Source organism: Vipera berus, assembly GCF_964194415.1.
Source record: "Vipera berus genome assembly, chromosome: 2".
NCBI classification, from domain to species: Eukaryota; Metazoa; Chordata; class Lepidosauria; order Squamata; family Viperidae; genus Vipera; species Vipera berus.
The window spans coordinates 154,049,385-154,062,572 of NC_138203.1; the positions used below are offsets into that span (position 1 = coordinate 154,049,385).

The 13,188-nt window shown below is 40.7% G+C and overlaps 1 protein-coding gene across 1 annotated transcript; it reads left to right on the forward strand.

Moving 5' to 3' along the window:
- Nucleotides 1–435: 435 nt before the first annotated feature.
- On the forward strand, nucleotides 436–11,470 carry LOC308664211 (UPF0450 protein C17orf58 homolog; the record flags this gene model as incomplete). The annotated part of the gene is made up of 6 exons (XM_081321242.1): nucleotides 436–529; nucleotides 2,903–3,043; nucleotides 5,132–5,767; nucleotides 8,708–8,788; nucleotides 9,338–9,529; nucleotides 11,280–11,470. 6 exons carry the CDS (start codon nucleotides 436–438, stop codon nucleotides 11,468–11,470), a joined length of 1,335 nt encoding a protein of 444 aa, XP_081177368.1.
- Between the last annotated feature and the right edge of the window lie 1,718 nt (nucleotides 11,471–13,188).

Below are 13,188 nucleotides of genomic sequence, written 5' to 3' on the forward strand. Positions count from 1 at the left end.
TCCCGTTTTCCCCAAGGATGCCTCTCATTAGCATGGGGGCGGGGGGGGGCGGGCAGAGAGGGCCAAAACTGAGAGAGGGGGGGGAGAAAAAGAGGAGGGGAGGGAGAGAGAGAGAAAGAGAGAAAGGAAGAGGGGGGAAAGAGGAGGGAGGGAGAGGGAGAAAAAGAGGGGGAGAAAGAAAAGAGGGAGAGGGAGAGAACGAAAGAGAGAAAGAGAAGGAGAAAGGGAAAGAGGGAGGGAGAGAGGGGAAGAGGGAGAGGAAGGAAGAGGGGGAAGGAGCGAAAGAGAGGTGGAGAGGGAGAGAGAAAGAAAACGGAGAAAGAGAGGGAGAGGGAGAAAAAGAGAGAGAGAGAGAGAGAGAGAGAGAGAGAGAAAGAGGTAGGGAGAGGGGAAAAGAGAGTGGGAGAGAGATTGGCCGACTGCCTCTCCTTTGCAATGACACCCGGAGCTGTCTGGCTCCTGTGCTTCGCCTTGGCCGCCGCCTCCTCCTCCTCCTCCTCCTCCTCGCTTCCCCCCTCCGGGGTAGCAGGTAAGTCTGCTCAGGTGGGACAGGGAGGTCGAGCGAAGGCCACCCCTCCCCTTGCCTCCCCACCTGTCCCGCTGCCAAATTTCGCCCCAGAGGCGCCACCGCCTCTTCCCGGGGCTGGGGCAGCGCTTCTCCTCAGAGCCCGGAGAAGGACTGTCGGGCTCCTCCGCCCTCTGGACGCGCCAGGCGGCTTTGCCGAGGACGAGAGAGCGGCTGGCGGGCGAACGCGGTTCCCCCACCCCCCCACCCCCCGCAGATTCTGCCCCGTCGCTTCATCCTTCTCCCCAAAACTTGCCTGCCGTCCCTGCCCCGCGCAGCTTCCTTGGGGAGAGGGGGTGGAGACGGGGGGGATGTCTTCCCCGTCTCTTCCCGAGCCCCCGACCGAGCTTGTTTTCGGGGCGCGCTCGGCTTGCGGAGAGCTGACCCTCGGGGAACCCGGGTGGGTGGGTTGCAAGAGGCGGCAGGTGGGACGAAAAAGAGACGGGTGGGAGGAGGTTAGGCGCCCCTTCGGGTGAGGAGGAGGACCTGGATTGGGAAAGGGGGGGGACAAATAAGACAGAAATTGATTTTCCGTGCAATTAATGGGGGAAGGAGGGAGGGAGGGAGAGAGAGGAAATTCAAATATATATATATATATATATATATATATATATATATATATATATATATATATATATATATATATATATATATATATATATATATATATATATATATATATATATATATATATATATATATATATATATACATACATATATATATATATATATATACATACATATATATATATATACATACATACATATATATACATACATACATACATACATACATACATATATATATATATATATATATATATACACATACATATATATATATATATATATATATATATATATATATATATATATATATATATATATATATATATATATATATATATATATATATATATATATATATATATATATATATATATATATATATATATATATATATATATATGTATATATGTATATATATATTCTTTTGGAGACTGCCTGAACACGTCTCTGAAGTTTCCTTGGCAAACCCCCCCCCAAGCAGTTTGCCATTGCCTCCTTTCTAGGGCTGAGAGAAAATGGCTGGCCAAAAGGTCACCCAGCTATTTTCCTGTCTAAGGCAGGACGAGAACTCACTGTCTCCCTGGTTTCTAGTCTGGCATCATAACTACTGTCAAAAGCAACCATTTTACCCCTTGGTTGTTGAGCTGTAAAAGGGGAGGGAGAGGAAGAAACAGAGGGAGACGGTTGGTTCTTAAATATGATACATGAATAAAACTGAATAACCAAATTCCACATAATATTACTGCTGTATAAATTAATGTTAATTTTGGGGGAAAAATGGTGTTTTGTTGTGAAAGAGGGCGGAGGGTAATATTAATCTCTCCTGCATTTGATGAAAGTTGCAGTCCTGGCCAATGCCAGGCTAAGCTCTATTGAATTTGACTAGGCCTATTTCTGAGTAAATATGCCCTGAACTCAGATGCTAGTCACTTAAATTCATTTTGTGACATGATTTCTAACCATCCAGATTCCTGATTCCCAGCCCCCTCTATTTAATAATAAAGTAAACAATGATTTCAGCTATTTTGGTTAATCTAAAACAGTGTAAATCAGACTATATTTTTTCTATCTTGCCCAGAAATAATTAACTAAAACAAATCAGGCAATGAGTAGATAATTAGTTATCCATGAAATATCAGGTGGTAGTCTTATTATTGAACTCCTTTATTTCGGCTTCTTCCCAACCATTTCATAATTCATTTTTTTCTCTGTCAACCATCTAGCAATCTAAATTATGTTGAAGGTTTGTGTCTGGTGGCTGAACTGTACCTTAAATCCAGGTGCCTCCCAATTTCTATGTCCTAAATATTACAGAATGTTGTTTGTCTTCTTTCAGTTCAGCTGTGTATTTCATTAAAGTCAACTAATCCTGTGAGACAAACTCACACTGTTCTGATTGTTTCTGATTCCTACACCACAACACACTTTGCAGATATAAAATATGAACTCATAAATCTTATGCTATAAATGGAGCAACTGATAGTGCATACACAAGAACCTTCTCTTACGTAACATCAACATAAATAAAACAGTATTTGATGAAAACCTAATCTTTCATCTCTCCCTTCAAATTTTATGATGACGGTGAACATCTCCGGCACAAGAGAAATGAAGGGCTTGGTTGATCAAAGCAGAATGATGTTGATGGGATGGAGAGATGAACAGAAAGGAACATGTTGAGGTGGAAAAGCTGCCTGCAGCACTGAACTCGCTGCATCTTCACATTAATCTTCCTTCACTTCATGGTAATGTTCTGCTTTCACAGGCGAGACCGGCCGATCTTTGTTCTCACCAGCTGTTGTCATGGGAAAGAGACAAATAAATGATAAAGTCAACAGACAGGAGACTTGGGAAGTGGACTTGAATCAACCATCAGAATCAGCCACGGGAATCCTGAGCCAACCATGTAAGGTTTGTTCGTGTATATGTTTACACATATTTTTAGAATCAAAAATTTCATTTACTGACAAATGACATCCCAGGTGGGAAAGAAAAGTTTGAATGACTAAATGACTAAAGTGAGGCACCCACCATTAGTTCTGCCTGGAAAAACTCAGCTTCAATGTACTGAAGATGTAATGCCCACTTAGTTAAAGAAATTGATGTGTGGACAATGACACTGGTAGTCATCATAATCATTCTTTGCTTTGTCAAACATATTTCATGATTCCCCTCTTTCCCATGCTTTTGCAAATAAATAAGATAGTTTGCTACAACAACGATTTTTTAAAAAAACCACCATATATCTGTTGAGGAAGTTTATAATTTATCTAATTTACATAGGATAGCTATGTGAAAGTGGACAAACTAAGACATTAATCTGAATTTTATTTACAGATTAAATAGGAAAAAAGAAATCTATGGAGGGTAGTTTTAGTAACTGAGAATCCTGCTGCATATTCCATAAATTCAAGTTCATTAGCGGTGCAGTCTTAAACATTCTCGCTTTAGATTTCATACCCATAAATATCCAAAGTAGATCCTTGGATTTTTTGGAGAGTAATTGGACAACTGCTTTTGCCTTTAAGTCTAAATAATTATCCATCACCCATGCAAAGGTGGTGACAGGCCTTAAATAACGCAAATGACATTGTCAACAAACTTCAACAAAGCTTCCCATGGATGGGAAAATTAAACATCATGTTTGTCAGATACATTTAAACAATGAGCCCAGGATATGATGTGAACCCTGCTCCCCGGATGCTCCCTGGACATCCAGTTTTCTTTTTTTAGAAACAATTTTGTTTATAAATTGTGCTTTTAATTTGTAACACAAACAGGAAAAAAATGTTAGATCTTCATGCTTCTGTGTGACCACTGCAGGGCTGCTCCCTCCCTCTTTTAAATAAGCTTTGTGCAAATGAAGTCTTAGCTGAAGGGTGCCAGAACATTCCTCGTAATACACCTTCAACTTTTGGCATATCTGGGAGGGCAACTCCCAGATATGTGCTTGCTCTACATCCGCAATCTTCCTCAACCGGGAAGCAAATCTGCCCATCATATTTGTTGCACAACTCTCAGTCCTCCCAGACAGGAATGATCAAGGTGGCTGATGAGACTGTATGTTACCTACTGCAGGGGTTCCCAACCCCTGGTCTGTGGACTGGCACTGGGCCATGGCATGCCAGAAACTGGGCCATGCAAACAAGCGAAGCCCCATCTGTGGGATGTAGGCAGTACATGAAACCACGCCCCCTCCGGTCCACAGAAAAACCTTTCTCCACAGAACCAGTCCCTGGTGCCCAAAAGGTTGAGGGCCTTTGGTCTACTGGAGTATTGCTTTTTGCAGCTATTTGATTCTGAGATTTCACTCTGACATTAATGACTAAGACTGGGTTTTGGAAATGAAGCACTGTCACAAAATCAAGCTAGCCCCAGCCCGTTTTGGTGTTACCTCTCAGAACAGCTACTTCAATTATCTCAATGTGCAGTGCAAGGAAGAAAAGGAGAGTCAGTCTAGGAAAGGGCCAATTCTGACAAATACTGGACCATCCAGATAGTTCAGAAGCACAAAAGCCACACAATACTTACTTTGTGTAGTGCTTTTTTGGAAAAAAAAAGTGCCGGAACTCACACACGTCATACAACCCGCCTTGCCTACCCTACAAGGTTCCATTCCAAAAAGGTGCCGGAACTCTGTTCTGGGCGTTCTATGACAAAAAAAGCCCAGTGTAAATATACTGCCTGTCCCAATCCAATGGTTTTGCAATTAGTAAATAAAATGGCAAGTAATTCTCACATTTAAAATCCTGCACTCATTGCTCCCCTGTCCAGCCCACTTCCCACAAACATTGCTTTTATTTCCAAAGTTTCTTACTAAAATTGCCTTTTCAAGGAAGAGGAAGGCCTCATAATTTTGGTGTGCTTTCAGAACTCACGATAGATCATTCTTCTCTTTAGATCTTATCTCATCTCAGAGAGCACCAAGGACCCCTCATTGTTCTCATCCTTTAAATTCTCTCTTTTGCTCTCTTGTGTATTTTTGGAAACACAGGGACACTGCCTCATAGTGGAAAATCCATGAAGACATTCAGCAAGGATGTTTATGGATCAGGAGGTGCCATTCCTTCCCAGAACAAGTCTCTCCGAGGCAGCAGCATTAGCTACATTGAGAGGGCTGAGCACACGAAGGACCAGTTCCTGCCTCGAGATGAGTGGAATCCATTGGAAGTGAAAGCATTAAACTTATTCCAGCTACTCTTGGATAAAAGGAAAAATGTGAAAAAATCAGTGGAAAATCAGACAGGCTTAAGAAAGCAGTCTGTTCAGGATGGCAAAGGCCTTCCTCCCCTTAGTCATGAGGTATCACTCTCTACCACTTACTTGAGTCAAAGGAACCAAATCAGCAGAAATCGGCTCCACTTGGAATCTGCCAACAGCATCTCTACTTACTTCCATCCACCTGGATATTCCCACTGCCAAGGTAGACTTCTGGCAGAAGCATCTATGTTGAAAAACACAGGGTCAAATGTTGGTCAACACTTGGGTGACTTGGATCACCTCAACCGGGCTGGGAAGAAAAACCCTTACAACAAATTCCATGGTTTCCTCCGAAATATCACTAAACCCTATTGGCTCACAAACCGACATACTCCAAGCTTACTGAAAGACTTCACCGCGTTTAAGATGGGTAAGGAGAGTAGAATTATGTTTCTGGGTTTACAGTGTCATGAATGGCAAGACTGATCTTAATCCAATATCTATTTTGAAGTTCCACCTCAAGTCATTAAGGCTGGATTTCAAATAGACATATCTAGGGTTAGGTCATTAGAAGTTCAGAAAAAAATAAGTTATTAATTTATATTCCAATTTCTTATTTGTCAAAATGGGCAAATCTTCCATCCTTCCAAGCTCAGTAAAATGAGGACCCATATTGCTGGGGGCAATAGGCTGACATTGTAAACTGCCCAGAGATTGATGTAAGAACTATGAAGCAGTATATAAGTCAGGGCTTTTCAACCTTTTTACCCATTGTACCACTTTTAGGATATGGCAACATCTGAGTACCACCAGTCACCTAGCAAGGTGTCAAAAACTTGATGACCCCTCAAAAAAGGAAAAAAGTGAAGTACAGGTTGTCCTCAACTTACAACAGCCCTGACAGCCCCAAAGAAGCGCTGATCCTGGCGCTTCTGCTGAGCCCTGACAGCCCTGCAGCTCCAGCCATCTCTTGCTCAGGCTTCTGCGGTGCTGCCACCGGTTCAGCTCATTCCCCTCCCCCGCTACCACTTTTCTAGGATGGTCGCGTACCACATGCCAAGTGCCAATGTACCACAGGTGGTACCCGTACCACTGGTTGAAAAGCCCTGATATAAGTCACTCTAAGTGCTCCTGCTAAAGAGGTAGAATTAATGCCCTGAGACTCGGAGAACTCAAGGGAAAAGAAGTAGATGACTTTGCTTCAGGATTCAGGTTTCAGGCAGAAGCAGCATTACCTTTTAATCCCTTTTGTCTTTGTGTGTTTAAGACCAATATTTCTGAGGTATCTGTATAAGCTCTCAAACTTCAGAAGCTTATATATCAGACTGTGCATGGGAATATTTCCTTGCATTCAGTCTCTTGAAATTGTAATTTTTCCCTGAGAAATTGAGTTCAGTAAAACTCAGAACCTGTGGAAATAGTAACAATTCAATGTCATCTTGTGGTCTTCAAGATTTTTTTTTAAAATTTAACCTCTTTGTTAGCTACTTTATGTCACCAAATGGGCAGCTTTATGCTCCAGATCTCTGGAAAAGGCTGTGATGCTGGGAAAAATGGAAGGAAAGAGAAGAAGAGGGCCACCAGTGGCAAGATTGATATATAGACTCAGTTTCAGTGGGGATGGGGACGTTGTTGAAAGACCAAATGAGGGACAGATTGTCATGGAGAAAATCTACCTCTGTGGTTGCAAAAAAACCTACAATGACTTGATGGCACATAATCAATCAACAACATACAGGTAGTCTTCGATTTACAACACTTCAGTTGTTGACCGTTCGAAGTTACAACGGCAGTGAAAAAAGTGACTTATGACCATTTTTCACAGTTACGACCTTTGCAGCATCCCCATAATCATGCGATCAAAATTCAGATGCTTGGCAACTGGTTCATACTTATGACCGTCGTTCTGTCCCAAACTCACGTGATCACCTTTTGCGACCTTCTGACGAGCAAAGTCAATGGGGAAGCCCGATTCACTTAACAACCAAGTTACTAACTTAATTTCTTCAGTGACTTACTTAACAACTATGGCAAGAAATATTGTAAAATGGGGCAAAACTCACTTAACAACAGAAATTTTGGACTCAGTTGTGGTTGTAAGATGAGGACTACCTGTATTCCAGATCCATTGCATATTTATATATTTATACTTTTAAACTTTTACACTTAACAAATTACTTTTATATATTTTTTTCTAGTCTTTAAAAATAATGTGTTTCCCCCCCCCCCGCCTTCTTTATCACCTGTGAGATTGGGTAACCTCCTGGAGGGCAGGGGAGAGGAGGGGATAATCCTAGTTGCAAACTCAGGTGCTCTGCAGACAGGAAGCAGTGCTGTAGCAAAACTATTTCATTTGTACCCTTTTAAATCATTAGAATAACAGCGCGGTTTGAGCACCCTCTCTCTCTACATACCGGATGTTAGGAGGGAACCTGCTGGGAAGGTGCCACTTTAAGCATTCCCACGGAAGACAGGGGTAGTGGCAGGAATTGCCGAGCTGCTATCCCAGGACAGAAAACAAGGTCAAGTTGTGAAGATCCTGAAGGGTTTTTTGGGAGCGCTTTGCTCCCAAAAACAAGAGGAATATTTGTAGGCATTTATTTGCCCATTAATATTGAGACAGTGCCAATCGCAGTGGTTTGGTCTGAGCAGAAAACCAATTGCCAATCTTAATCATCTGTCAATCTCCCATCAGAGTTTCCCTAAAATATTGGATTTTGGGGTTCTACTTTTGATTCAGAAACAAGAGGCATACAATAGTCCCTGGCTTGCAAACATAATGGAACTTAGAATTTCCACTCTACGTCATGACAGTTTTAAGTTGAGGCACCCACATGATTGGACTCAATTTTATTACTTTTTTTGTAGCGGTCATTAATCAATACATTCTTTATGGGCATTTTTTCTGCAAGAAACTGGTTAAAAAAGCCAGAAACCATCAGAAACGCAAGTCATAGTCCTGTGACCATGGAACACTGTAACAGACCATAAAAGCAAGCCAGCTGCCAAGAGCATGAAATGGGGCCATGTGACCATGGGGGTTGGGGGTTGGGGTGGGCATACAGCCATGGGAACTCCAGAACCAGATTGTAAATACTTGTGCGGGGGTGGGTGGGTGTTTCCATTGTAAATTTGGTCACTAAGCAACTGGTCATTAACCAAGGACTGCTTTTATAAGTTGCAGTTCTCTAATAAGCTAAGGTAGAGCTGCTGCATACTGGAAGCTTGATGATGATCTCTGAAACATATTAGAAGTAACGAAGAGTCTTCAGAGATCAGTTTATCCATTGCTTATTATAATTATTAAGGTGGATCCTTCTCTCTCCGCATTGCCCCATACTCACTTCTGTTCATTTTGATTTTATTACAGATGTTGACAATCTAGAGGTATGCTTGACTGGTTGCAAGAGGGAACGTGAGGAAGTAGAGGCTTACTGTAGCAGTGAATTTGGTAAGATTGTCCTGTTAACTGGTGGGCATAGTCTTCTATGCAGTCTGTGTACTCGTGTTACTTGCAAATATAATTTCTTTTCCAAGCATTTTCAGCAATCGTTTCATAGAACTACCAAATAAATCATTTCAGTGGGCCATAGAGAAGAATTTCTTCCCTTCCCTTCCCTTCAAATCAGGGATAGAGATATCCAATTTAACTGTACTGTGTACCGTTTTAGACTGCTATTAAATTCAGTTGGATTAAATGCTTCAGGCTTACTATTGCTAGCATAGCTTTATTGTGAACAACTCAAAATATATACATGTGAAAACTAGGTATAAGCAAAAATACATTTACAGTGCTTAAAAGATATTGCCTGTTGGGACCCTGCTCTTACCAAATGCTGAGGACATTTCCTTTTCCACATTCGCATAGTACTTAATGGCATTTTAACAATATTGCATGCACACTGAAAGTGGTTTATATACTGTAATGCTTTTTAGAAATAGCCTTCCTTCATTAAGGGCTGCATTCCACTTAATTTTCCACTCTTTTCTTTATAAAAAGTGGTGAATGGAATTGTTCATGATATTGTCATGATATACAAAGGAACATATTTGGTGACCATGCTGGTGAACAACAATGGACTCTACAAGACAAATCGGCTGTTCCTCAACCCTGATGGCTACTTCTTTCGAGTTCAAATGCTTGTTGTGGATGCCCTGAATTGTAGCAAACACTGTCCAGACTTTCAACTCGGTAAATAAAGCAAGCCTTTTCTCCTAATCTCTATCATTCTCTATCATTCTCTCTCTCTCTCTCTCTCTCTCTCCTATCCATCTTATCTCACCTCATCATATCTCATCTCATCATCCTCTCGTCTTGCCTTGTCTTATTCTATCCTCTTATCTTGTAACTTATCTTGTATTTTATCATCCCATCCCATCCCATCCCATCCCATCCCATCCCATCCCATCTAATCCAATCTCATCTCATCTCATCTCATCTCTCCTCTCCTCCCTCTCTCTCTCTCTCTCTCTCTCTCTCTCTTTATATATATATATATATATATATATATATATATATATATATATATATATATATATATATATATATCTCATCTCTACATCGTCCATCTCCTATCTATCCATCTATCTATCTATCTATCTATCTATCTATCTATCTATCTATCTATCTATCTATCTATCTATCTATCATCTATCTATCTATCTATCTATCTATCTATCTATCTATCTATCTATCTATCTATCTATCTATCTATCTATCTATCTATCTATCTATCTATCTATCTATCATCATCTATCTCTGTTTCAATCATCTTTCTATCTATCTATCTATCATTATCTATCCATCCTTCTCATCTATCATTTCTCTGTGTTTCTTTGTCTTTCTGCTCAATTCTGAATGTCTCTTTTGAAGCTCTGTAAAGGTCAAGTGCAAGGGGCCAAGCAGATTACCAAGGGCAACGTATAGTATTCCACACAGTAAGTACCACAACTGGGAAGGCCTTTTCTGTAATTCTCATCCCTCTTAAATCACATTGAATTGGGAACTTAAGCACTTATTTTCTAAATCTGTGTTTCTCAACCTTCACAACTTGAAAATAGACTTCAACTCCCAAACTCCCCAGCCAAACAACCTTCCCAGGTCTGACACAACGTAACTCAGGGCCATCAGGAAGGGCAGGAGGGAGGGAGGGAGGGCCTCGGAGGAAGGAAGGAAGGAAGGAAGGAAGGAAGGAAGGAAGGAAGGAAGGAAGGAAGGAAGGAAGGAAGGATCTACTCATTAGAGTGTGCAGTGTCCACATGCAAATGGTCAGTAAACAGACAAATCCTTCTTTTCTTACAGGCTTGCAATTTAAGAAACAATGCAAAAAGAAAAGAGGATGGAGATTGAAGGGAAAAATACTTGTTATTCATAAATGTGGGTCAAAGAACAACAAATAGACAGCTCTTCTCTTCTCTTTCTATTCTACTGTAAGCCTTAACATCTTTAACTGGTAGTGAGTAAGGGGAAGGGACTCTCACAAATGTATCCAAACCAGACTACACTCAGTGGCAGGGAAGTATAACAAATCTTTCCAGAAACTGTCCAAAAAGAACTACAATCAAGATAGCCAACTCTTCTTCATCCAATGAAATCTGCTGCATTCAGAGTACACAAACAAGCTGTGTAATTAATGGGAAATGACAGGCCTAGTATGGAGATGAAGTTCCTTATGGAAATGTCCCATTGTCTTCAGTGATTATGCAGATTATGTAGCCCAGTTTTATAACATGGCCCCGGAAAGTTCAGAATAAAGAGTTGTGCTGTTTACCTTAGCTCCTACCGTTAGGATTGTCAAGGGGAAAAATGTTGCAGAGAGAGGGATTGGAGGATGTTACTTTCTATGCACAAGAGCCTTAAATCGGAAATGGGTGACTTATTCCCCTTAGAGATAATCATGTTCCAGAGACACTTCTGAGATTTAGCTGTTCTTATTTTGCAGGCGGCAGGTACATTGTAATGGGTCACCTGTATCACCGGAGAAGGCAACTGCCTACAGTTCTACAAGAGCATGTAAGAGGCCGTCTGAGGCCAGGAGACGGGCTGCTGTGCAGAGGCAACAGCTACATGAAGAGGTTCAACAGAAGGCGAGATCAAAAGGTTCAAGGGGCAGCTCACTCCAAGTGTGGCTGAGAAGGCAACTCTGCCATAAATTTCTCTGGATCTGAAAGCAGTTTTAGAGTAACAGGTGGAGAAAAAGTGTTCTCTGGTTTTGCTAGAGGCCGATAGCACTTTTGGTCTGAAAAATCTCTTGCTTTTGCTATTAAAACAAGGAACTGGAGCCTGCTGCAACCTCTTAATTTTTTCACCCAATTATCAAGGCATATTTACTCCCTGTAATTAATCTCTATAAACTGATGTGTTTGGTCAGACTGAAGTCAACCATTTACCCATCAAATGCTTTTCCAGGTTCCTTTAGGGATTATCTTCTATATATATCGTGATCATTAGCTCCCAGCTAATAATTCTGTTGCACAATATCAGTACAGGTGGTTCTCACCTTATGACTGTAATTGACCTTAGGAGTTAGTTGTACGGCATGACAGTCATGAGTCATCAGGTGACAACTCAGTTTTACCTTTTTTTGGAGCAGTTATTAAGCAAATGCCACAGTTGTTAAGCAATCCCACTGTCTACTTGGGGACTTTTGTGTTGGAAACCAGAAGTAAATGCCGATTTCTGGCAAAACTCTCATAAATCACGGTTACACGACCACAGGGCACTGCACATAGCCGTAAATGTGGGCTGGTGGCTGAGCACACTAAACACAGTCATGTGATTGCTAGGGGAGAGCTGAAGTTGGAACTTTGAAACCTGGTTGCAAGTCCCTTTTCTTGGGTGCATCATAAGTTCAAATGGCCACTAAGTCAAGGATTATCCTCCATTCATTTTTAAAGTTTAAATGTAGTTTTCACAAAAAGCTGTTAAAAAAATAGGAAGAAGTGATGTAAACCAAATATGTAAAGTGTTATCAAATGGTTGGCCAGTTTTATTAATGGGTTCACAAATGCTATTGCTAATATAGAAATAAAGCATTCAAACATTTTGAGAGATATTGGTATAAATGATGTGAATTCAAATGTAAAAGTTATATGACAGGAATATGTCAGTGATGTAATAAAATGTGTTAATACTTCTTGAAATAATTACAATATTGTATCAAAACTGTAAAATCTAGGAGGAGGAAAAATGAATGTGATGGAAAAATGCAGACAACAATGACAATGAGCAACTGAATTTTGGACTGGAATAATTTAGCATGAAAGTACTCTGTTTACTAATCAGAAAGTACAGTCGTTAGCATTCTCTATCATTATAACATTTTTACCCAGCCAGCTGTGACTGAAATCATTTAGGAGCTTTTAACACAGTACAAGCAAAACCTTAATAAATGCCTCTTCATTTCAGATATCAGGATTTCAAACAGGTTCATATATTTCTAACAGAAGCAGGAAATATTAAGTCCATGTGGTATTATGTCAGTGCTGAAACTTTTCCAAGATGTCTTCAATGAAAGCACTTTATTATCACAAAATAAGATTTCCTGTCTGCAGCCTGTAAGTGGGAGGAAGAGGGGAAGTAGCTTGTATCCAATTTATCTTCGCATTCATTTCCTTATTTTGCTTATGTGTCTGTGTGTTGCTACAGTCTTCCACTACAAGCTTTTCTTTGCAGGAGGAAATGTACAGCACCAGTTTTGCAAATAGCATTGCTGTACAGTAACAATATGGTACCTCTATTAAATTTCGCTAACAACCAGTGTATGAAGTTTCAAAAAATATCAAATGTCAATCACACGAAAGCTTTGATTCATAGGTTTCACTTGCATGTCACTTTGTTCTTGTCCAGAA